The sequence below is a fragment of the Aythya ferina genome (genome assembly GCF_964211825.1).
Source record: "Aythya ferina genome assembly, chromosome: 2".
Classification (NCBI taxonomy): domain Eukaryota; kingdom Metazoa; phylum Chordata; class Aves; order Anseriformes; family Anatidae; genus Aythya; species Aythya ferina.
Window position 1 is genome coordinate 149,947,234 of NC_140297.1, and position 23,888 is coordinate 149,971,121.

General features: G+C 40.4%; 1 protein-coding gene across 1 annotated transcript; it reads left to right on the forward strand.

The window, feature by feature from the left end:
• Window positions 1–5,190: 5,190 nt before the first annotated feature.
• Window positions 5,191–22,083, forward strand: SQLE (squalene epoxidase). Its single transcript, XM_084509006.1, has 11 exons — window positions 5,191–5,875; window positions 8,265–8,517; window positions 8,799–8,979; window positions 11,674–11,770; window positions 15,470–15,583; window positions 17,988–18,159; window positions 18,468–18,563; window positions 19,129–19,271; window positions 20,374–20,470; window positions 20,827–20,914; window positions 21,554–22,083. Exons 1-11 carry the CDS (start codon window positions 5,588–5,590, stop codon window positions 21,744–21,746), a joined length of 1,722 nt encoding a protein of 573 aa, XP_084365132.1. The 5' UTR covers window positions 5,191–5,587; the 3' UTR covers window positions 21,747–22,083.
• Window positions 22,084–23,888: the final 1,805 nt, after the last annotated feature.

A 23,888-nucleotide genomic window follows, 5' to 3' on the forward strand; every position in this document is an offset into this window, starting at 1 on the left:
GCAGCCCATGGGAAGGCCACACAGGATCAGTTCAGGCTGGTTTTACTGGCCAGCTCTACAAAGCCCACCCTTCTCAATGGCTTCATGGATGACGTCCATCGCCTGCCCCGCACAGCAGTTTTTGTCCTTAAAATGTGTTTGTCCTGCTTAAAGAGTTTATACTAGGATGGTAAAAGCTACCAGAACAAAACAACCTCTGACACCCTCATCCGGGCACGATAAAACTCAGTATCTTCAAGGAGGTGACATAAAAGTTTACAAGTACCAGTAAATTAAACTTGGAACTTCAGAGGAAAATATTCAGCTCTCAGCTCCACATGTGTATTTAAACTGGGAGAACTTTTTCTAGTTTTTAAAGATTCCAAAGTAATTGGAGCTCCTGATTAAAAAAAGGTGAGTAGATGACAGAAAAGACAGAAAAGAAACAAGGAAGATCAGTGGTAGTGAAAGATACAGAACCGAGTGGAAGAACTTATCTACACCTCGAGATGATGAATTTTCAGCATTTTTTATCTTGCATACCTAAAGGCTAAAGAGACACTCCTTGGTTCATCAAAAAATAAAAATAAAAGATCAGCTAAATGCAGCTTGCCAGCTGTGTGGGTGCTCTCCACCAAGTTTTGCAGGGCAGGCATCTTGCTGTAATGTGCCCCTCCAGACACTGCAATTAAAGGCTGCCCCATTTTTATTGACATTTCCAACCCATAATTTCCAGCCATAAACTTTACCTATCCTTGACATTTATAGATGTTAAATGAATTATATGTAAAACATGTTTACTGGCAAGCAGTTTAGCATGTAGCAATCAACTCTCTTGGGAAGTAAATTTGCTCAGCTGCAAGAAAAGTTCACTTGCAGCAAAGTCAGTGGGGATTAATTCCTGCCTCGTAAGAATTTTTTCCTATTTGCTAAGCTCTCTCTACTGCTCCCTTCAGCTTATTTCATTTGTCTTTTCTCTCTGATCTCTAGAGCTCACCTGTGAAATTATAGTGAATGGGTGGGTTATTGTTGATGTGTAATTTGCAATTCCAGTTCATGGGAATTCACAGGTATGAGCTGCTTTCTGGTTTTTACATCTTGTGCACCTCTTGCTTCAGCATTGTTCCTTCCTTGAGGACTTGATTGTCTTCTGGGTGAATCTAATCACCAGCCATGGAGAAACAAACTGCTGTCTGAGCAAATGATGGAGAGAAATCACCACTGGAACCCAAGCTTGGTTTGCTGTAAAGAGAAAGAACTGTTTGGATTGCACGTGGAGGCAGGCACAGCAGAGGCTGCATTTCTGTTAAATGCCATGTAACTGCTCAAAAGGAAACCTGTGATTGTGAACTTGTGATTATGGATATCATTGACTGACCACTGGCCCACTCTTCATCATTAATAAAATAAAATAAAATAAAATAAAATAAAATAAAATAAAATAAAATAAAATAAAATAAAATAAAATGTTAAACACATTGATAATATATTAAAAAAATCATGATGTACGATCTCATAGAAGTGATACAAAAATGGGCAGCTTGATTCCAGCCCACTAAGGGGCCAGTGCCTATAGATGTGGTTGTTGGGGCTGACTAGGGGTCGTGTGGCCACTCCTGTACCACAGACAGCCTGTACGATACCTGTATTCCTCAAGCCCTGGATACCTTAAATTATAACTTGAGCTCCCCAGGTATTACAGCTTTGCCCCTAAAGAGGTGTCCTCTTAAATATTGTGCAACAAACACAAGAACTACTGGATTTAATTCCCGAATTATGCATGAATGAGAGAAAAAGCATTTTACAATCTGCCTGATGACAGAGAGAGAAGATATTGCTGAGCATCTCTTTGGCTACTTTAAAAATAAAGTGTGTCATGAGGATGAACTTTCATAATGTGCTTGATAGTATTTTTAGTGGATTTCCAATTCATGCGTTACATTTATATTTGACAATGTTTTTCCTGTTTCTTGTTATTTGTTGACATTTATTAAAAACTGACTCAAAACATCTGCAGAGTTCTTGTGATCAGTTCTAGAAAACATCCAAATGTTCTGTTCTAATTTGTTACAAAAAATGAATTAAACTATCCAACTTCTCAACAGAATTGGATATTGGTCCTAATCCATGGACTGCCAGGGTAGTTGTGACCATGCACTAGGGACCTGTCTTGAGTATTATGGGTTGGCATCTTAGGATGGCTTTCTTACGAAGCTTGCTTCTGTAAAACCAGCAAAGTCTATCTTAATGGAATTATTTATTTTGTATACCCTGGAGTTCTGCCCACCATTTCTGGTTGTCCCAATTTCACATCACTGTCAACAGCTGGCTGTCCAAGTCTGAAAACTGCATTTTGCTAAGTGAAGCTGCTGCTGGGAAAGAGTGAAGAGAAAAGTCTGCTCCAAACTCTTCTCGGGTGCCCTTATTTCCTGGTTGTGAAGTTGTTCTCCAGTTTTAGAAATTCTTGTTCCAGCCTGTCTGTATTTGCTGCTGTGAAATTTGGATCATTAAATGCTGTTTCACAGCAGTCATCTTCACAGTGCTTCACAGCTGAGGCAAGAAGCTTCTTATTCTAGAAACAAAATTCATAGCAAAGGTCAAGAACACACAGAAATACAGAACAAAACAACAAGCTGTTTTGTAATGTTGGAAAATAGGAAATCCACAGGAATACCTTCTTATTTACAATAATGTAAGCAACAGAAGTTAGTCCTTTCTTACAGAAAATGGAGAAATGTAACTGTGTCAAGCTCTTCACCATAGCCAGTCCAGTGAGAGTAAACTAGGAGACAGTGAGGAGCCATCCACATTTCATGCCTTGGCTGGAAATGTTCAGAGCACATCTGAGCCTCCAGCAGATGCACTTGTGAGCATTGTATACAAAACCAGAATCCTGTAATTGTTTTGATTTACTCTGAACAGAAATATCAAGAAAAAAAATACTCGGGAATTACATAATCCTGGCAGATGTTTTGCACAAGCATCTCATCAACATTTGCCTGGGTGGAAGGAGACCAAGTGTGTAGTTTTGTTATTCACTAATAAGATCTAATTACTACCTGCAGCAGAAGAGAACTCACGCTCAGTTTTTTACCAGCCATATATTACTGCCTTCTCCTCTGTCTCAGATGCAGCATTCGGGTGTCCACGGCATGACCTGGACAGGACAGAAAGTTGGTTTTCCATAGTGGATCACATTTCCATGTTACCAGGGAGTTGATGCAAATAACCTTCTGGCTGCATAAATCAGGATCCAGGTTGGGGGTTAACATGGATTTTTGGTATTTGAAATAAAAAGGAGCATGAATTGACTCTAACCTTAAAATCATCACAGCAACATCTTCATTCACATCACTCTGCTTCAGTTTCCTTAAACACCATTCTTTTTCCTATTAGCTCCTTAAATTTTACTGGTCTTTTGTCCAACTCTTACTAGGTATCTGCATTACCCTGCTTTTATTTTCAGTAGTTTTTGGATCATGCTTGTCAACTGTTTTACCTGTCCTAGTCTTCAGAAGGCTTGTGTTGGTTCTAGTAAATGTTTTAACTTAAAAACTGTGCTGCTGTTCATGCTTGGTCCCTGACATGAAATGCCCAGAAGGCTTATACATGGTTTAGTTTTGTCTTCCAAAGTACTGAAAAACTCTGTGATGCCCAGTTCATAAAACAGGCTTTTTAAGAGGGCTTAAGGAACATGGGAGAATTGAACAGAAGAAATCAAGTGCAGAGGTATCTAAAAGGTTCAGTCTCAAGTGATTTAAATATAAAACTTATGTATAAAGTTCAAACTGGGGAAAAGCAGCCTGTGCTTGTCTGTGAACATGGTTTTTACCAGTAGATGCCTATCATTACAGATGTCTCTGTTGCACCGAAGTTCATCAAAGTTCATGCCATTGCTAAGGGCACAAGCACCATCACTGGATGAGACTGAAACTAGGGTCTTTATTGTATATATACATATATATATATAAATAACCTGTGCTTGACCTTTTTACCTCACACATCTTTACTTTTAGGCAGAGTTACCTGGAGAATGAACCAAACCCCGTTCTCCTGGCTCCCATTTTTCCCTTTATTCATACAAGCGTACTTTATTTATTTGTTTGTTTATTTATTTATTTATTCATTCATTCATTTATTTATTTATTTTACTGCACAGGACATTGCTAAAAGTTCTCCCCCTCTTCACAATCCACTCCTGTGGTGCCATTTTGCCACTGCAAGGGTTTCATCTCCTCCTTGAGCCTGAGTGCGCTGTTCTGTTGGCGTGGTTTTGCTTATTTTTCTACCAGTTCCGTGTGAAGTGGAGCCCTGACGTGTTTCATAACTTCGTTACTTTTGAGTATCATTGTACCATGTCCCAAGAGGCACACTCAGCATTGTTTGCTGCCACACACACTCAGCTCAGTAACAGTTTGCAGGTTACAGAGAGCAGGAAGGACCACTTGTGTCTGCTCCTGAGGAACTTAGTGTTAAAAAATTGATTTTTTTTTGTTTGTTTTGTTTTGTTGCGATGGTTTCATACAGCCCAAGAGGTAACTCAATGACCAAACCTCTGGATTCCCCTTCCTGTCTGTGAGTTTGGGGCACGTTATCCTTTTCCCCCATCCCTTGGCTTTACATTTCTGGGCTCAGTTTGCGGCTGAGTGGATGGCAGCCATCCCCTGCCCCTCTCAGTGCCCTGCAGCCGTACGCATAGGAATTTCTTTTATAACACAAAAGCCTTAAAGCCTCCTCACGCTGCGCAACCCTCCCTCCCCTCAGCCCCTCCACCTGCCTTGAGTGGCCCGCGCCCCCAGCAGCGCGCATGCGCGGCTCTCCCCCCTCCATCCCATCACCACGGCAACCGCAGCGCCCCCGCCCCGCCTCCCCTCGTCACATCGCCCTAGCCGCACGGCGAGCGCAAGCCCCGCCTCCCGCGCCCTCTGATTGGGCGCCGGGCCATAGCGCCATCTCGGCATAGCATCGCCGATTGGCCAGCCGCAGCTGGGGCACGGGGCGCGCGGTGCCGAGGGAGAGGCGGGGCTAGAGCCTCATTAGCATAGCCCCGCCTGCTTTGGCGCCAGCCCGCTCCCCCCTCCCACCCCTAATCCCCCCCCCCCCCGGCTGGGACCGGGGTAGGGGACAGGGACAGGGGGCAAGGGACAGGGAATAGGGGACAGGGGATAGGGGATAAGGGGATAGGGGCAGGCTGGGCACAGCAAAGGGGCGGCCCCACAGCCAGATTAGGGAAGGGAATCATCATAGCGAGAAGCCTTGAGCTCCGTGAGCATCCCTTGCGGCAGCCCAGGTGCTGCAAGAATTATTTTTTTATATATATAATTTCATTTTTTATTATTTTATTTTATTTTATTTTATTTTTGGAATGCACCGCAGGTGCATTCCTTGGAGTTTTTAAGAAGACATCCGAGGGCAGGTTTTATAGGATCCCCTTTTGGAGCTGGGGCTGCGCTCGCTGCATTCCCCCCCTCCTTCCATCGCACCGCAAGCCTCTGTTTCCCTAATTAATATCTCCCTTAATAAATAAATTAATTAATTAATCAATCAATTCATTTGGGGAGCACCAGCCGGCGGTAACGGCTGCAGGGGGAAGCCGCCCCACGGCGCGATGTGGACTTTCCTGGGCATCGCCTCCTTCATCTACGTGTACAAGAAGTGCGGGGACCTGCTGAGCTACGCCAACAAGGAGCTGCTGCTCTCCGCCTTCCTCTTCTTCTCCCTGGGCTTGCTGCTGTCCTACAGGTACCATTTCGGGGGCCCCAGGCAGCAGCAGCAGCGGCAGAAGAGCCACCCGGGGATGCTCTCCGACCTCCTCTCGGCTCTGCCGCTCGTTGGCTTCTTCTGGGCCAAGCCCAACGCTGGGGCTCGGAGGTTTGAAGCCCCCGAAGCCCGAAAGGTAAATGGGGTTGGGGGGTGGCAGCATGTGGGGTGGGGATGGCTTCACCTTGCTGGTGTGCCCCGCTGAGGGCAGCGAGGGTTGGGGAGGGTTTGGCTTGATGTCCCCCCGGGTGGCTGGTGGGTTGTGCTCGGTGTTGTTTTTTTGGGGAAAAGGGAAGGGAGAAACTCGTTTATAGGGGTTTTGTGAAGTCGACTGGCGTGAGACTGCTCGAAGGGAGGGTTGTAGTAAGGGGGTTTTGGGACTAGCAGAAGGGTGGATTCGACTGGAGGTCTGTGGTGGGGATTAGAGCGGAGCATCTCGTGGGAGGACATGTACACATTGCTGAAGGTATAACAAGGACAGAGCCAGTGCTGCCCAGTGCCAGGACAAGAGGAAACAGGCACAAATTCAACATGGGAGGTTTCATCTGAACAGCAGGAAGCATTTCTGTACGGACCAAGCACTGGCACGGGTTGCTCAGAGAGGCTGAGGAGTCTCCTTCATTGGAGATCTTAAAAAATCACCTGGACGTGGACCTGGGCACCCTGCTCTGGGTGTCCCTGCTTGAGGATGGTCCCCAAAGCACCATCCCATCCAGCCTCAGATATTCTGGGATTCTGTGGGTACCATCCTTATAGTTCTGCATACAGCACGTTTGTCTGGAGAGCTGCAGATACATTTATTTGGGAGTTCCTGCTAAAACAGTGCTTGCACAATATCACAGAGCCCAAGCTCAAGTAGGCAGTGTGGTGAGCCGTGCCCAGCTTACCAGGCTTGCTGGGAGCACTGGGGAGAGCTGGGGTTTGGCAGCGGTGCTGCAATCTAAGAGCACCAAGTGGACATGCATATGCAGTACCTCTGCGGGTCAGCACTGCTTGGCTACCTGCCTGAGCACTTCTGGGCATGTTTCAGCTGAGCACTGACCCCTTGCACAAAAGAACTTGAAACTTTTTGGATGCGTGCCCCATGAAATTTTTTGGTAGGTCCCGGATTTTATTTGATTTTGCTGGTAAAAGCCTGCCTTTCCCCCCATTTCTTGCATTGCTCAAATTCATACTGTTATTTTTGCACGCCCTTGCTGAGTGGTAGGTATAAACATGACACAATGCCCCTAGAAATCCTGGTGTCTGCGTTGTTCTGGCCATTCATTTCACTGATGTAATCGTATTTTTACTGCTGTCAGCAACGAAGTGCTGAGGCATTTGTAAAAGAGTGGATTGGACTCCAGGCTTCATTCTAGTGGCTGGAGAAACAACTTGCAGGTTTGTGCTGGAACTTTTTCTCACTTTGAAGACTGAGTGATTAAATATTGCTATGAGGTTACTACAGCATATTTGGTCATCAGGTACCAGGTACACGTTAATTGGTGTGTAATGTGAAGTATGTCACATCTGGGCAGTTAAATGTCGGCCATTGTACCATGCAATATGGTAATTTTGCACGTATTTTTGACTGTTTGATGAGCTTTCATTCTAGGACCACTTCTTTATAACATTTCCTACATAGCAGTTTCTCCTGACATTTTTCCTTGCTGAGTATTTCCATTATTATTTTTTGACACACAGGTTCACTTACAATAAAATTAGAAAAATACATTTTCCAGTGGATATGGTAATTTTTTAAATTGCTCAGTGCAAAGTCCGCCATGTAGTAGGAACTCACTGATATGAAGGCATTGGAATATTACTTCATAGATCAAGAATATGGGGCGGCCTTGGTTTACTGCCTTTTGTAGGAACTTGACTTTGAGGATATCTGAGACCATGGTTATGTTAATGGTTCCTCTTTGATCAGGATGGCAGTTGTAAGCAGGTGTCTTAGAATCACAGAATGGGTTGGGTTGGAAGGGACCTTAAAGCCCATCTGATTCCAACCCCCTGCCCTGGGCAGGGACACCTCCCACCAGCCCAGGTTACCCAAAGCCCCATCCAGCCTGGCCTTGAACACCTCCAGGGATGGGGCATCCACAGCTTCTCTGGGCAGCCTGTGCCAGGGCCTCACTGCCCTCTGAGTGAAGAATTTATTCCATACATCTAATCTAAATGTACCCTTTTTTAGTTCAAAGCCTTTTCCCCTTGTCCTATCACTACACTCCCTGATAGAGTCTTCATTTGTTTGTTTTGTTTTCCCTGCTTGATTTGAGCAACCTGTCCCTGCCCGTGGCAGGGGGTTGGAGCTAGGTGATTTTTAAGGTCCCTTCCACCCAAATGGTTCTAGGATTTGTTTTTATTGCATTGTTGAGTGTGACTGGTCTCATTTTAAACAAAACTTAAACAGGAAGCTGCCGTCCAACCACAAAAGCTCTCAGTCTGCAGGATGAAAGTAGAACTAGTCCAAGGTCAGCCCTCTGGAAAGGTTTTGGTACAGATATTATCAGCACATGTAACTTTGTCTTTCTTTTCTGCAGGGTAAAATAGAAGTAAACTGCTCAGACATTCATCTGACAGAGACTGCCACAAATACAGCCTTATCACCGCAGTACGATCCAGAAATTATCATCGTGGGTTCGGGTGTCCTTGGTTCTTCCTTGGCCGCAGTGCTCTCACGGGATGGAAGGAAAGTGACTGTAATTGAGAGGGATCTGAAAGAACCCGACAGGATAGTTGGAGAATTGTTGCAACCTGGAGGCTTCAATGCACTTAGAGATTTGGGTCTTGAAGGTGAATGCATTTCAAACCGTACTTTTATCTATAACACAACAGGTACTGCACTCAACTATGTTTTTAGAAAAAGCATGTCTACGGGGAAGATGAAGAAATAGATTACCTGTGATGTATATTTGAATTAAATTAATTGAATTAAAAGCATTTTAAAATATTCTTTCCTCACTTGTTTATGTTTTGATTAAGAAAATGGGAGTTTACATAAATAAAAACTTATAATACATAATCAAGCTTTTAAAAGGCTTTTTAAAACTCTTCTGTTGGCTTTTATTTTGCAGATACGGTAGAAGGTATCGATGCACAAACAGTAAATGGCTACGTAATTCATGACATAGAGACCAAGTCGGAGGTTGAAATTCCTTATCCAACATCTGAAGATGGCCGTGTTGTCAGTGGAAGGTCTTTTCACCATGGCAAGTTCATCATGGGGCTCCGAAAGGCAGCTATGGCAGAGCCCAAGTGAGTCTCATTGTGGTAGTGAATGTCACAGGCTGGATCCTGAGATGCTGTAGCATGGTTCCCAGGGTCAGAGAGGTTCCCTGTCCATTTTGTTCTGTCCCAACACAGAGGGTTCCAGTGGATGAGGCTGAGACAAAGTGACAGCTGTAGTTACTCTTTCTGTTTTCTGTAGACAGACCCATGAATGGAGTATACTTCATACATTCACCTTTGGGATAAATTAATTGTAAGACTTATGGGAATATAGGCTTTAAATGTGAGGCAAGATGCTGGCCTGTCCATGTGAGAGAATAGTCCAGGGCTAAAAGCTGATTCTCTTCTTCTGATTCTTGGGTTTGATATTTACCAGAAGCAGCGACCTCTTCTCAGGGAGCAATGCATAGAACTTCTTTGGTAAAGAAATGTACGATACACCTGGTGTCATTTCTTCTAGAGGTGTTGTTTATGATGCATGCAAGAGAACAAACTTATTTTACATTTGCATGTTCTGCTTTTTCTGCTAACAAGAAGTCAAACGAAATAGCTAGAAATAGCACTAAATACCTGGAAAGAGCTACTGCCAGTAACCTCTGCATTTTAGAATCTTGAAGATGTGTCCTCTTCACAATGAAGCAAAAAGTAGTGTTTGGTATTTCCACTTTAACTGATCACTTCCTTGTATAAAAGAGATAGAAGGTAACTTTTCTTAAAACAGAATAGATTCTGGATGCTGTTTCTATTTGGTACTGTTTGTTTGTTTTTTTTTCTTTACATAAATACTGCTTACCAGAGAAATACACAAGGCATTATCTTCTTTTTACTTTGCATGTCTTTATTCTGAGCTGGAAAATTACTTTCTCTTATCATAGCTTTTATGTGATATGAATTATTAACACTAAAATACAGCAACTCTGAAATACAGTTAAAATCAATGACAATTGCATTTACTAGTGATAAAAGCTAAAGCTTTCTTCTTAAGGCTTCAAGTTCATTGAAATTTCGACATCTGTTGTTGAATTTGTAGGGTACTCCATGAGCTGTACATAAGCTTTTATAAATTTCTGCTTAAAAGGTTATATTTCAGTCATGAATATAATCTTTACCCCTTCTTCCACACTTTATTTAATGTTCATTTTGGATATGCTTGCTTTCCATTTTCATTATAGCACAGAAAACTTCATATTAAATCAAGGCTCAGGGGAGATCAAATAGTGCTGGGAAGCTTTCTTTTTCATCTTATAAGTTATGAAAATATAGGGAATAATTACTGATTAATATATATTTTCATATTTCCTTTATAGTTTTTATTTATTTAAGTGCTTCCTTTTCCGATTCTAGCCCACTATAAAAATAATTCGATGATTCTATATCCTCTTTATCTGTATTAAGCAATATAAATTAATTTCAGATGAGTGAAAATGATTTTGAGGAGAAAAGAGATAGGGCATCATTAATTAATTATTTTTTAGTGGATTAGAATCAGAAAGGGAAGTAAGCACTTCAAAAATGACATAACAGCTATAGAAGAAATATAAAAGCTAGTAGGATCCACAGAACTGGTTCACCTGCTGTTAACTAACAGGCTGCTGCGTTCCCTTGCTGTTGAAGTTCCTGTTGGTGTGCTTATGCATAACCATTCGTATTTTGATAAAGCCCACCCACTTGTTGCCTGGAAAAGTTAAGCTGGTCACTTCCACATCTTACTTGTGAGGTTTAATTTGATAGATGTACTCTGGGAACGCCTAGGAACATGAACTGCTTATGAAGCCCAAGCATGGCTAAGAAATTTTTGCACAACTGGCATGTGGATTAGGGCACTCAGCTGGGATGTGGGAGATCTGCTCTGAAATTTCTGTGGTGGCCAGCTGTAGCAAAGACATGAATTCAATCACTCGTGTTTCCCTTGAGAGCCTAAAGTACCAAGCTGTCATATTCTCATATGGGTCTTCATCTCATTTCTTGAAGCTGTGTTCCATATGGATATGAAAATATTTGTGAAGTAGAGAGAGTGTCTGTTTCAAGCTGGCCTGAACTGCTGGGATCAGATTTAACAGCTCAGACCCCACAAGGGATTTAAGTGGGCAGAAACATAGTTTGTGAAACCCAGGTAGCTCTGGTTGGGAGGTAAAATGCAAGGGATGCTCTGTTCAAACTCTGATCATAAGCGTTATCAGATCTTTATGTTTCTGTCCTAAACAGGTTAGATAGTTTACAGAACTCACAAAGAATAGTCCCAAATCATCTAGATTTTAAAATTAGGTTCCTGTTAATTATTGCAGTGCTGCTTTGGATCTTGCTCTTCTCTTGCACTTGGAGTGTCAGCATTTCTCACCATTCAGCAGAGATGACTCAGCTGGCTGACTTCTGACTGTAAATAGGTGTCAGACTCCTCCCTGTGTCTCTCACGTGGCCATGGAGCACCTAAGGCAAAACTGGGGATTCTGCCAAGTGGCAGGGTGTTTACATTAAGCATTATGGTTTTAGAATATCCTCAAATGTCAAGCCAAATGGCCATGGTGAACTGAAATTAATGAGAAGCACTTTTTGACACTTAGTATGGCTTTGGAATAGTGGTTGAGGACACTTCTTTGTAATATTTTAAAAAAATGTGTTGGCAGAGATTAGTGGAAATCAGTTTTTTCTTCTGTGCCTAGTGCCTTGAAATGCATCCTTAATCCTCTTCCCTTCTGTTCTAACTCCTCTGTTTTACTCCAGCGCAAAATTCATTGAAGGGACTGTGTTACAACTGCTTGAAGAAGATGATTGCGTTGTGGGTGTTCAGTACAAGGACAAGGAAACTGGAGATACCAAGGTGAGACAGTTTTCTGTTTTGAACTTCGTTTAACTGCTGTGGGAGTAGAATTATATGTATATAGCATTTCAGAAACATTGCTATTTCAGATCAGTGATGCAGAGAAACTGCAATTACCGAGGAGGTGAAAGCTTTAATAAAGGGAGATTGCTTTCTAGTGGATGCAGTCCTGGCATATGGGAATTCTTTTTATAACTTCTTGCGCAGCTTCTGATATCAGTGTCTCTGGAGAATTCAGTTTGTTTTTTTCTTCCGTATTTGTATGTCTGGAGCTTAAAATCTTTTGAAAGTTACTGATGGAAAAAGCAATTGATGCTTTGTTTGTACACAGTGGTCTACATTTCCACGTATACCTCCACCATTGACTGAGGTGTCTAAAGGTCAGAATATAGTTGTGTCCAGTCACTGAATCACAGAAAGAGAATTCTGGCCTATTTCAATTGCCTGTGATTGTTCTTTGCCCCAACTAACACTAAATTGCTGCCTAAATGCTATGAAACTGAGTGAAAATATAATAAGTTTAGGAGAGACCAGTTCTGAAGTTCTGGATATACTGCCTACTCTCTAGAAAAGCCAAATTTGAAAGTTTCCACTTTCATGGCTTTAAAATTCCTTTGCTGCCTAAAGTTATGTACTAAGTGTCTTCAGATGTGCTCTGATGGGGGAGGCAGGAATCTCCTGTCTGTGCTCTGCTGCCCTACGTACAAGATGCAGAAAGCTTCCGAGTAGTTGGCAGATTCAGTTCTAGGCATTGCTAACGAAATCTCTCATCTTTAGATCATTTAGAAATGAAAATGGAAATTCTCACATAAAATGTTTCCATAAAACACATTTATGGATTTTATTGTTGTAATTTTAAATATGACCTATGTGACCAGTGGTAGGGTGATAAGTGTTTTAGCTGATAATATTTCTGAGAGCATTGATGTTGTTCTTAAAGCCTTGAGTTTCCCGTCTGTACAATGGGGATATGCAAATTCACATTTTGCTTTGAATGCTGATGTTCCATGGCTGGAAAGAGTGATATTATTTGCTGTCCATTATAGCCTTTGATTATGGAAATGTGGGAAACACAGAAGAATTTTTTATCAGAATTTTCTTACACCATCTGTTAATTTTTACAGCTGGGGAACTACTGGGGTGGGGGAGAGCTTGTGTCTGTTCCTTAGCCTGCTTTCCTAAGGAAAGGAGGATAATGTATGTTGTATGTCTGTGACTTTCAATTCTCCACATCTCCAGTCTCCATCAAATTACCTTTGAGGTTTTTGTTCTGTTAAATGAGGTTTAATTTAGCCAGCATGATAAAAGCCAAGTTATAAAATTTATCAAAAAGAGGCAATTAAACAGAGGAAAGGTCTTAGTGTGTTGACTGTGGAAAAAATGTAGTATGAGTATTCAGCTCATTAAACAACAGGGAATCCATATGGGCAGGAGACCTTGCTCTAATTGCAGGAATAATTAGAGCTTGCAATAGGAAAGAGGTTATGTTAGCTCTGTCTCATGGGCTGTTTCTGAACTCACTTTTGTAAGCTCAGGGACTAGAAAAACATATATTATTCAGGGATATAAATACATTTTTAAAATATATATTACGTATATATTTACTCTCATTTTGTCCAAGTTCACTCAGAAAAAGTTGTAAAGATCGTGTCACACAAGTGACTGAGTCCCACTGCTCTGCAGGAGAGAACTGCGCTTAGAGGAGCTCATTCCATGTAGATGTACAGTTCACATCTACAAGCCCCTGCATGGGGCTTTTGGGCCAAGGTTTTGGTAGCAGGGGGCTGCAGGGGTGGCATCTGTGAGAAGCATCCAGCAGCTGCCTCATGTTAGATAAGGGCCAGTTTCAACCAGCTCCAAAGGGATCCACCACTACCCAGAACCAAGGCAGTAAGTGATGTTTGCACATCTGTGACAGCAGATTTAAGAAAGGGAAAGAAAAAACCTGCTGTGACACAGCAGCTGGGAGAGCAAGAAGTGAGAACCATCCTGCAGCCCCCAGGTGAGTGCAGCAGGAGGGCAGGAGGTGCTCCAGGCAGGCAGCAGCAGTTCCCCTGCAGCCTGTGGAGAGGCCCCTGGTGGAGCAGGCTGTCCCCCTGCAGCCCATGGCTCCCACATGGAGCAGGTCTCCACGCTGCAGCCCCCCCATGGGTGGAGGAGCCCCCGGTGGAGCAGGTGGATGTGGCCTGGAGGAGGCTGTGGCCTATGGAGAGCCCCCGCAGGAGCAGGCCCCGGGCCGGAGCTGCAGCCTGTGGAGAGGAGCCCACGCAGGAGCAGGGGGTCTGCCACCCACCCGTGGGGGACCCGTGCTGGAGCAGTTTGCTCCTGGGGGATGGACCCTGTGGGACGGAGCCGTGTGGGAGCAGTTCCTGAAGAGCTGCTGCCTGTGGGCAGCCCCCACAGGCTCAGTCTGGGAAGGACGGCATCCCGTGGGAGGGACCCCATGGGGAGCAGGGGCAGAGAGGGACCGTGAGGGAGCGGTGGAGACGAAGCGTCAGGGACTGACCACGGCCCCCATTGCCCATTCCCCTCTGGTGCTCATGGGGAGGAGGTGGAAGAGGGTGGGTGGTGTTTTCAGTTGTTTTTAATCTCTCGCTGTTCTAGTCTGTTAGTGATAGATAATAAATTTTATAATCTCTCTACTGTGAGTCTCTTTTGCCCGTGATGACGCCTGTTGTATGATCTCTCTGTCCTTATTTCAACCCTTGAGCCCTTTCTTTTGTATTTTCTCCCCTCTTCCCTTTGAGGAAGGGGAGAAGGAGAGTGGTTGTGGCGGATCTCGACCGCCCAACTGGGTAAAACCAGCACAGTGCCTCACCAGACACTTTTATCCAATAGTAATAATGAAGCACAGTATGCTTTTGTTTTGCCTTGTTGCTTACAACCTGGAAGCTTAAAAGGCAAATTATTTTTTCTGCTTATGCCAAGTGTGTGAAGACAAAGGACTAATGCTCATTATAAATCTATATATTCAGTTATGTATATTCAGTGATTTAACTGCAAATGGCAATGAGAATTCTGTACATAGACGGAAGAAACATCTACCTGTAAAAGCTTTCTCATTCTGGTGTTACATTATCATAACAATAAAATGCTTTAAAATATATTTTAAAAAACAGAATAATTCGCTCATGCTAGGAAACAGTGTATGTATTAAACATTAGGAATTTGTGCATGCGTTTAGGCTGAACCTAATCTGTTTACTCAGTTTTTATTTTGTATTTTCTCTATATACAGTATTTCTGTTTATAGTTCCTAAGTATACTAGGAACTGTTCAGAGTCCAGTGCTTGTTCTTTGAATGGAGATCTGGGCATGTTGACTGCATTTTGGTTTATTGCACTTTGGTTTTTGTTTTCCTGACCAGGATTTTAGGCTGAGTGAAGCAATTATTCTGTTTTTTGTCCCATTTTATCAGAGTTCTGACACAGTCCCCATTACTGTGTTATGTGATTGCATGTCTAAAAAAGCTGAAGAATATTGTTGGGCTAAATTTCAGAATAAATAGTTTAATGTCAAGATGAGGAAAGCAAAAGTATTTTATTTCTAACAGACATTTTATAGGTGTGGTCTGTGGACTTCTTACATGCTTATTGTTTTGAAGAGCATCTAACAGGCAACTGATAAGGAGGGCTTGAGTGTTGTTTCCCATTGTTCCGAAACAAAATTGAAAATATCCTGTCTTTCTATTATGCTGCAGGAACTTCATGCACCTCTTACTGTTGTAGCGGATGGACTTTTCTCCAAATTTAGAAAGAACCTGGTCTCCAACAACGTTACTGTTTCATCCCATTTTGTTGGTTGCATTTTGAAGGTAACTTCTGCGTATTACTGCATATAAGCCACTATGCTACCTCTTCTTAGTGTGGGCCTGGCTTTCACTCAATAATCTTTTATTGTCTTTGTTGTGAACTATACTGAGAAATGAGAAGAATCCCAGAGTCTGATGTCTTACAAAGGCCTTGCAGCATCCAAGTGTTCTTGGAAAGATCATTGCAAGGTGGTACCAAAAACCACCATTTAGTATATATGCTTTGGAAATTGCTTTTACCCGAAAAGGGGGCCAAGCATGTGTTTAGGGGGTACAGTAAGCATTGCTTGGAACACCTTTTATTCATTAATTTGTTGTTAATAACAGACTCATCTGCAGTTATTAATGGCAGATAACTATTCATGTACAGCACGCTGAGTTATTCACTCGTGTACCTGGCTCATGTTCAAAGTTGCTTGGCTGCAGCAGTGCTTAGCAGGCCAAACCTGTCTTTGTAATCAGGAGCAGAGGGTTGTAGTGATACTCCAGGAGCTTCTGAGTGGTGTTTGGAGAGTGCCTCGGGTGTATATAGTCCTGTGTGTATAATAAAGTATTATTAGCTCCTCTGGATCAACAGGTTGCTGGTCTCCACTGGCTGCCTGTTTGTCCTTGGGAAATGTTCACACGCTTTCTTTCCAACACCTCTTTGGCCTGTTTGTTTAGTGGCGTTGTTTTTTTTGTTGTTGTATGGTTGTTTTTTCCATCCAAATGTATAGATGCCTACAGAACCTGTTAATATGAGCTCCTACAGAAGGGGAGTTTATAGTAGAGCTTTGTGAAATGAAAGACATGTCCAGAAGTCTGTGAAAGGAGATTTATGCAAGAAATACTTTAATCAAATGTAACTGCAGAGTTACAGAAGTTTACGTAGGTAGAGAATATTTCAATGAAAGACTTAAGCACTCTTTGTTAAAGCAACTGTTGACACTTTATTGTAAGGACTGTCTTGAATTCTAACATTAAATGTTTTTCAACAGAATCAGTTAGAACAGTGCTTTTAAATATTTGTTCAGCTATTCTATCGGTTTCTCCGCCACACTGAAAAGTGCTTGGAAATTTGCATCTCTGTTTTTTAACTTTTAAATTATTGATGTATACTTTGTCCCATCTCTGGGATAGCTGAACTTGCAGATTTAGGATATTTGGTAAAAGTATAGGTCAGATTTTCAAAACATTTAAATATCTGTGAGCCATGTTTCTTTTTACATTAATATTGTGGTTAAAAGTTGGATTAAGAACAAACTCTACTCTTAAAGCCAGAAACCTAATCAGATAATTTCTCTGCAGTTGAGCAAGAGAGGGTTAAACAACTAGATTAGGTTTCAACATAGCTACTTTAAACTGAGCACTGAAGCAGATTATGGAAAATACTGAAGGAAAAAAAAGTTTCAGGATCTCACATAACCGTTTGCTACGTGTGCACTGGCTTTAATCTGTGGATTAGAGGTAGGCAGTGCTGGAACCTACTTTGTAAAGTTGTCACTCTGGATATGGGTGTTTTGAGTAGTTCACGTTAAGATATCTATACCAAAGATAGTAGCACAGGATTCTTATTATGGCACTTGTTCAGGGAGCAAAGACCTTGAGTTTTTGATATCCTAGCAGCTGTGGGTCAAACCATCTGTGTTTATATCTCAGAAGAATACCCAAAACTCTGTTCCTGCCTAAAAATGGGGTACCTTGTAACAGGGTACATATAAACCTTCAGGATCTATAAATGTGAGTGGGAAAAGTGTGAATTCAGGTTGGTAGCTGGATGGTTGACTGTGTTGTCCTCCAAAGCTGCTGTGTTAACTGTTGGATTAACAATAAAAAAATAATGGAGAGTGAACAAAAACTACAGAACTTCCACTGGCCTCAGAAGTCTGAGTTGGAGGAGCTTCAGCACTTTTGGGGTCCTTATCCCTATAATTATTGCTGCACAACTGCCTTCTTTTTCTGTACTTTTGGAAACTTGCTTAAGCATGAGAAGTGTAGTTGTCTACAGCTTAGTGCCAATCTTTCTCTCCTATAACTTTCTTCATAGAAGTAAAAATGATCCTATGAAAAGCCGCTACACTGATTACATTACAGGTTTTCAGTGGCATGTTTTAAATACTAGTGAGGCTTTCAAATGAAACATATAAAATGTATTTTAATTAATATTAAAATGTGTTGCCAAAATAATTGTAATTACACAGAAGTTCAGAACTTTCTTCTTGAAAACACTCTTATTGTTCATTTAAAGAAAAAAAAATAAATATATTAATAAATATTAATAAAATATTAATAATATTAATAAAAGGATATTATCTTAATATTGATACAGGATTTTATTTTGAAGTATGTCAGAAAATGATTTTGTATATCTGAAGTTTAGCATCCTTTTATTAATTAATTTCAACTGTTCTCCCCTTTTTCTTTTTAGGATGCATCACAGTTTAAAGCTAATTATGCTGAACTTGTTTTAGCTAAAACTAGTCCAGTGTTAATCTATCAGATTTCTTCAACTGAGACTCGAGTCCTTGTTGATATTCGAGGGAAAATGCCAAAAAACTTAAAAGAATATATGATTGAGAACATTCATCCACAACTACCTGGTAAGTTTGGAAAGCATTTATGAAATCCTTTCATGATTGTCCCAATTAGAGTCTGCCAAAAAGGCACGCTTCCTTCAATCCAATGAACTGTGTATTTGTGTTTTGTTTTGTTTTTTCCCATATGTACAGTTCCTGTTTCAGTAACTGTTCTCACGTAGATTCCACATCAAATAGCAGTTTGTTCAGTTGACATCCATGAGTTTAGATGTTTGGAAGGATTACATCTCTGAGAAGAGGTTAAAATGAATTGTATGCAAATTATTTAAGATTCTACCAAAGTAGGGTAACTGAAAAATTGGTTATTTCAGATCACCTGAAGGAACCATTTTTAGCAGCAGTTCAGAACGATCGTTTAAGGACTATGCCAGCAAGCTTCTTACCTCCTTCAGCTGTTAACAAAAAAGGTGTGTATTGTAAAATAAAGAGGGTGGGAGGGTGGCATTATAAACTTCTGGGACTTAAGGCCATGTTTGCACAAATCTATGCTTGTTGCTCAGTACAACTATTTCATCCTTTTATGAAAAAGATAATAGTTTGAAAATGTATGCATTTGGCACAGTTTAACTAGAATGCTTATTTATACACAAAACTTTGAATCAATGTCTGCTTCAGTTTTTAGTTTTAAATGACTCAGTTGCTCATGCTTATATAAGTTTTGTCTTTTTAAGGAAAACTTGTTCTTTAAAAAAGAAATTACCTTGAACTCTATGTATTTTTATTCTTTGATATACACGTATGCATACGTATAGGGGAAAATATTTTGAACTTTTTGTATTTTGAAGTTTTTAAATTTGTTAAAGTAAGGACATCTCTTTTTTCCCCCTTTATATTTATTTTTTCTCAGTTCCTAGTTATTCATCTTATTTCCTGATGGGATTGAATTCTCAATAAGCTTGGTAACAGACGGTTTGAGTTGTAAGATTATATAGTGATTGGGCAGTAGTCCATTAATCTTTTTCTTCTACTTAGGAGTTCTTCTTTTGGGAGATGCATATAATATAAGACACCCTCTGACTGGTGGAGGAATGAGTGTTGTTTTAAACGATGTCAAAATATGGAGGAGCTTGCTCCAGGATATTCCAGACCTGTATGAAGATTCTGATATTCTTAAGGTAAAGCTTTATTTTGGACTTCGTTCAGGTGACTTCTGTTCCACTTTAGATGACACACTTTAAAGTTTTATGCAGCAGGGGAACATGTAAGTTATTAGTGAGTCACGGTTCTTCATACTTCTTACAAATCATGCGTTAGGCATTCGTCAGTAACAGTGGTGATTACTGAGTGCTATGGCTGTGAGGCAGATACAAGACAGGGCTTACAGATCAATCTTGCTTCAGGAGACTGGTGTGTTGTGTCTCGTCATCGTGCTTTGCTAGCGTAGTACCTGATGCTCCTGCATTGGTAGTGTTTTTGTTAACGTAGAGTGAGCTCATATGGGATGGGTTTGGACGGGTTTGCACCATTACCTTGCATGAGTGTACTTAAGGAACAATGAGCACGTACACCTCGTTTGTCAAGGTGCCTCTTGACGCTCCACCAGCCTCTTGCCTGCCACGTTAATCTCACAATAGAGAGTTAGAAGACATCCTTCTTGCCCAGAAATCAGCACCATCACTAAGGTTTAGACCCAAAAATTCTGATCAGTGGATGGTAAGATTTCTGATTTATTTGTTTACCACTTTTGATCAGGGCAGGCATATTGATTTGGCTAAATGACAGCCAAAGTAATTACAGACCACAAATAAATTATTCAAAGAAAAAAGATTTTTGTTTTGTTTTGTTTTGAAGTGAGAAACATTTAAAAGGAACGTCAGGACAATACAGAACTTACCTGACCAAATGCAGATACCTATATCTCAGCTAATCACCTGAGACTTTCAGTTATTTTCTATTTATTCTCAGTCAAGAGGGAGAAATAAGCAAGTATTATCTTTCCAGTGTCTGAATTACTCCAGCCAACTACCATCGGATGAGATGAAGCACACCCTGAAACTGCCCTTTTTTTCTATGTTCAGTGTCAGAGGAGCCACATAACTGGTTTAACAAATATCCAAGGTCCCTTAATGACCTAGCTCGGAACATACCCAGTGTATCTCTAAATCCACTCTGTGTTTTCACATGGGTATGACTCATATCACCTACTTAGAAATCACTTCAATGCTGTTCTATATTGCCTGATATAAATATGGTGTTTGTTTTTTTTTTCTTTTGCAGGCAAAAAAATCATTTTACTGGTCAAGAAAAAAGTCTCATTCTTTTGTAGTGAATGTTCTTGCCCAAGCACTTTATGAACTTTTTGCTGCCACAGATGGTAAATATATTTTAAAGATAACTTCTGGTTAATTCAAATTTGGTAAATAGATATGTCTGGGGAGGGGATGTGTATGTAGAGGAGCATATTAGTATGTGTTTGTGTTTATATTGGTAACAAAACACAAAATAACTGAAATCACTTGTTCTTGTGTCAGTTAGTATTCAGGAATGTGTAGATACTCCATAAGATTAACCTGCACTTAAATAAAACCATCTCCAAATCCAACTGAATTTAACAGAGCAACAGCTACCAAAGTGCCAAAGGCCTGGATTTTATATCTTTGTTGCATTTTCTGAAAAGGTTTTCACTATCTGTTGACAGTCTTTGCTGAGTCATTTTAATTAATTTTATAGATTCCTTGCATCAGCTGAAGAAAGCCTGTTTCCATTACTTCAGACTTGGTGGAGAATGTGTCTCGGGGCCTGTTGGATTGCTGTCTGTGTAAGTTCAGTGCGCTGATAATAGCTAATGTCAGCCAGATCAAGCATTGTGAGCCTCGCTTAGAATCTGCTTTGCTCTCAGTCAGTCAATTTTGCATGGGGAGAACGCTCAACATGAGCCAATATTTTTAGAATTGTACTAAAGCCTGAAGTGTTATTTGCAGCCATGTCTTCGCTGCCTTTTTTAGCTTTTTTTAAAAGGTCCTCTAAAAGCTAGAGAGTTTATATAGGTGGCATGGGAGTTTGAGTGAGGAGCTGTTGGAGGTGTTTCATGCTTGAAAAGCTGAGAGTAGTGACAGCTGAGATCTCCCACAAGTCAGCAAAAGGAACAGCGAAACAGGTAAATATCTGTGTAACCTCTTGGGAGCTGCTGAAGACAGATACACCCCTGCTTTCTCTTCCTGTCCAGTAGTCTGTGCATTGGCTAACCTCTGGAAGGGAATACAGGGGGTGTTGCAGCCCCAGGACAATCAGACTCATTTATTATTTCTAGTTGAGATCACATTAGGATCCGAGCTGCCTACATCAGAGGGTTGTGTGTAATCTCGAGTAAACAGCTCAATTTGTAAATTGAAAATTTGACAATAATTTTTTTTGTTCTTTTTATTTACATATTTTATCTCTCCATTTTTTTATGCAGGTTATCTCCTAAGCCAATGGTACTGATTGGCCACTTCTTTGCTGTGGCACTATATGCTGTTTATTTCTGCTTTAAGTCAGAGTCCTGGATTACCACACCTCGAGCATTTTTCAGTAGTGGAGCTATACTTTACAGGAGTTGCTCTATAATATTTCCACTCATTTACTCTGAAATGAAATCCCTAATCTATTAAGGGGAAATGACTGGAAGAAGAAAACATGAAGATCACGATGCCTTTAAAATCTTTGGACATGTACTATTTAATATTGTATTATGTTTTCTTCAAAATGCGATTTCCTTGATCAGAATTTGACTTAATTTTGGTTTTGTGGTTATATACATATATATTATATGTAAATATTCTTTCCTTTGCAATTAAAATTCAAAGAGGAGTTAGCTGTTTACAAGGACCATAATTAAGTGTTGACATATGGTAGACAATTGCCAGTTTTGTCAGAATTTCACCCCTCGCTTTATCCATTGCAGACTGCACCACTAATATTAATAAACTGAAAAGTGAAAACTGTAAACCATATGCTGCTATTATCCTTCATGCTTCTTTCTGTTCAATAGTTCCATAAAATATTTCTTCATTTCTGTGAAATATTGTACGAAAATTCTTGATTTGGGTGATTTCATTAGGATCTGCTTCTGTTCTTTTTCATTTGCAGCTAAGATACTAGTATGCTGGCACTTAAAAGGACACTAAAGAATTTCAGATTCTGAATGTCACTGTATCTTTAATGTCAGTCACTGTTGCAAATGCCATATTACTCTTCTGAAATCATTCTTCACACCAGAATTACTTTAACCAAGTACTAATCAAACCATGGTCATGTTGACTACTGCATTGCACCCAGGTACTGAAAGCACATGGTTTTTGAAACTTTCTTCCCATCTTGCTTCCTTTTAAAAATGTAGAGGTTTTGCTTTGTTTTGCTTGGTGTGTGTGCAATTGGAGTTCAATACTGCCACTAACTGAAGCACAGCAACAAACTGTGTCCAATGCAACTTCAATCCAGGCTGTTTCCAGTAGACAGTAATCATTAATATTACTTCTAAAAAAAAAATGTGAAGTACCATGAAAGTGTCCTTTTAATACTTGGAATATATTTTCTTCTTCCTGTAGAAATTACTGCATGTTACTTGACAGTCCATGTATTCCACTGTTGGCCAATATTCCTCTCGATGTTACCTTAACCAGTACGCTTTCTTTTGTTCTTGTGTTCTTCCATTTTTTCCTTACCTTTCTTACGACTGCTTTGTGTATCACCATGTGGCTTTCCTGTTTTGGCTTGCCTAAACAATCATGCATCGGTGCAGCCAAGAGTTTAGAGAGCAGTAATATGTTTTTCTGTACTTAAAAAAACCTTTGGCTATATGTTTTAAAAATGACAGATTGCATAAGCTGTATATAATCCTACATTTTATGTTGGATTGTGGAAAAAAATCTGTGGAGGGGATATTTTAGTATTTTATTTGACAGTTATTTCAAATGACCATGTTTTTTTCTAGAAGAGACAAAAATGTATATATTTTTCTAACCATTATCACTTTTGATACCCTCTTGAAATTAAATATAAGCACATTCATGATGCATGTAAACTTTAGGGTGAAGTACTAATATTTTCAGATATCATTATTCATGGTAACTAAATGATGCCCATTTAAGGCTATACAAAGTTCACAGAATTTATACAAGTGTTTTCAAAATTTGTGACACTTTTAAAAGGATTGACTACTTTTCCTATTCTTTAATAGTATTTGCAGTCACTCTTTTTTAAATTTAAGGATAAGCAATCCTGAGCCAAATACACACCCTCAGCTAACTTAAATAAAATTTGATATCTGTAGATTTTTCGATTTCTCTTGTGTATCTCTGGATAATGAGCTTTAATTAGGGTCTGATTGATCAGGAAATATCAGTGTGCTTAGATTTACATACATGTTTAAGCACTTTAAAAAAAAATTTCCCTTTAAACCAGTGCATGGTTAACTGTCTTTGTGATGGGGTAAATATAGAGGAGAGAAAAAATCACGTGTATACATCTAAGGAAGAGCGACCTGAAACCGAGACTCATTAAATGACTCCTTATATATAGTTATTTAAGCTATATATAGTTACTTAAGCTATATATAATTATATAAGCTATATATAGTGAGGTTGTAGCTTTAAAAATAAAAAAGGCAACCAAATGCTAAAGGGGGGGAGGAAATAGGAAGCCAGTTGCCTTCTCTGCTCGTAGGTGGCTTGGTGGTAGTGTGGGGAGCTGAGCGATGCATTAAAGTATCACATTTCTTGGAGCTGGTCTGAGAAATTTGTCGTGTAGGTTAA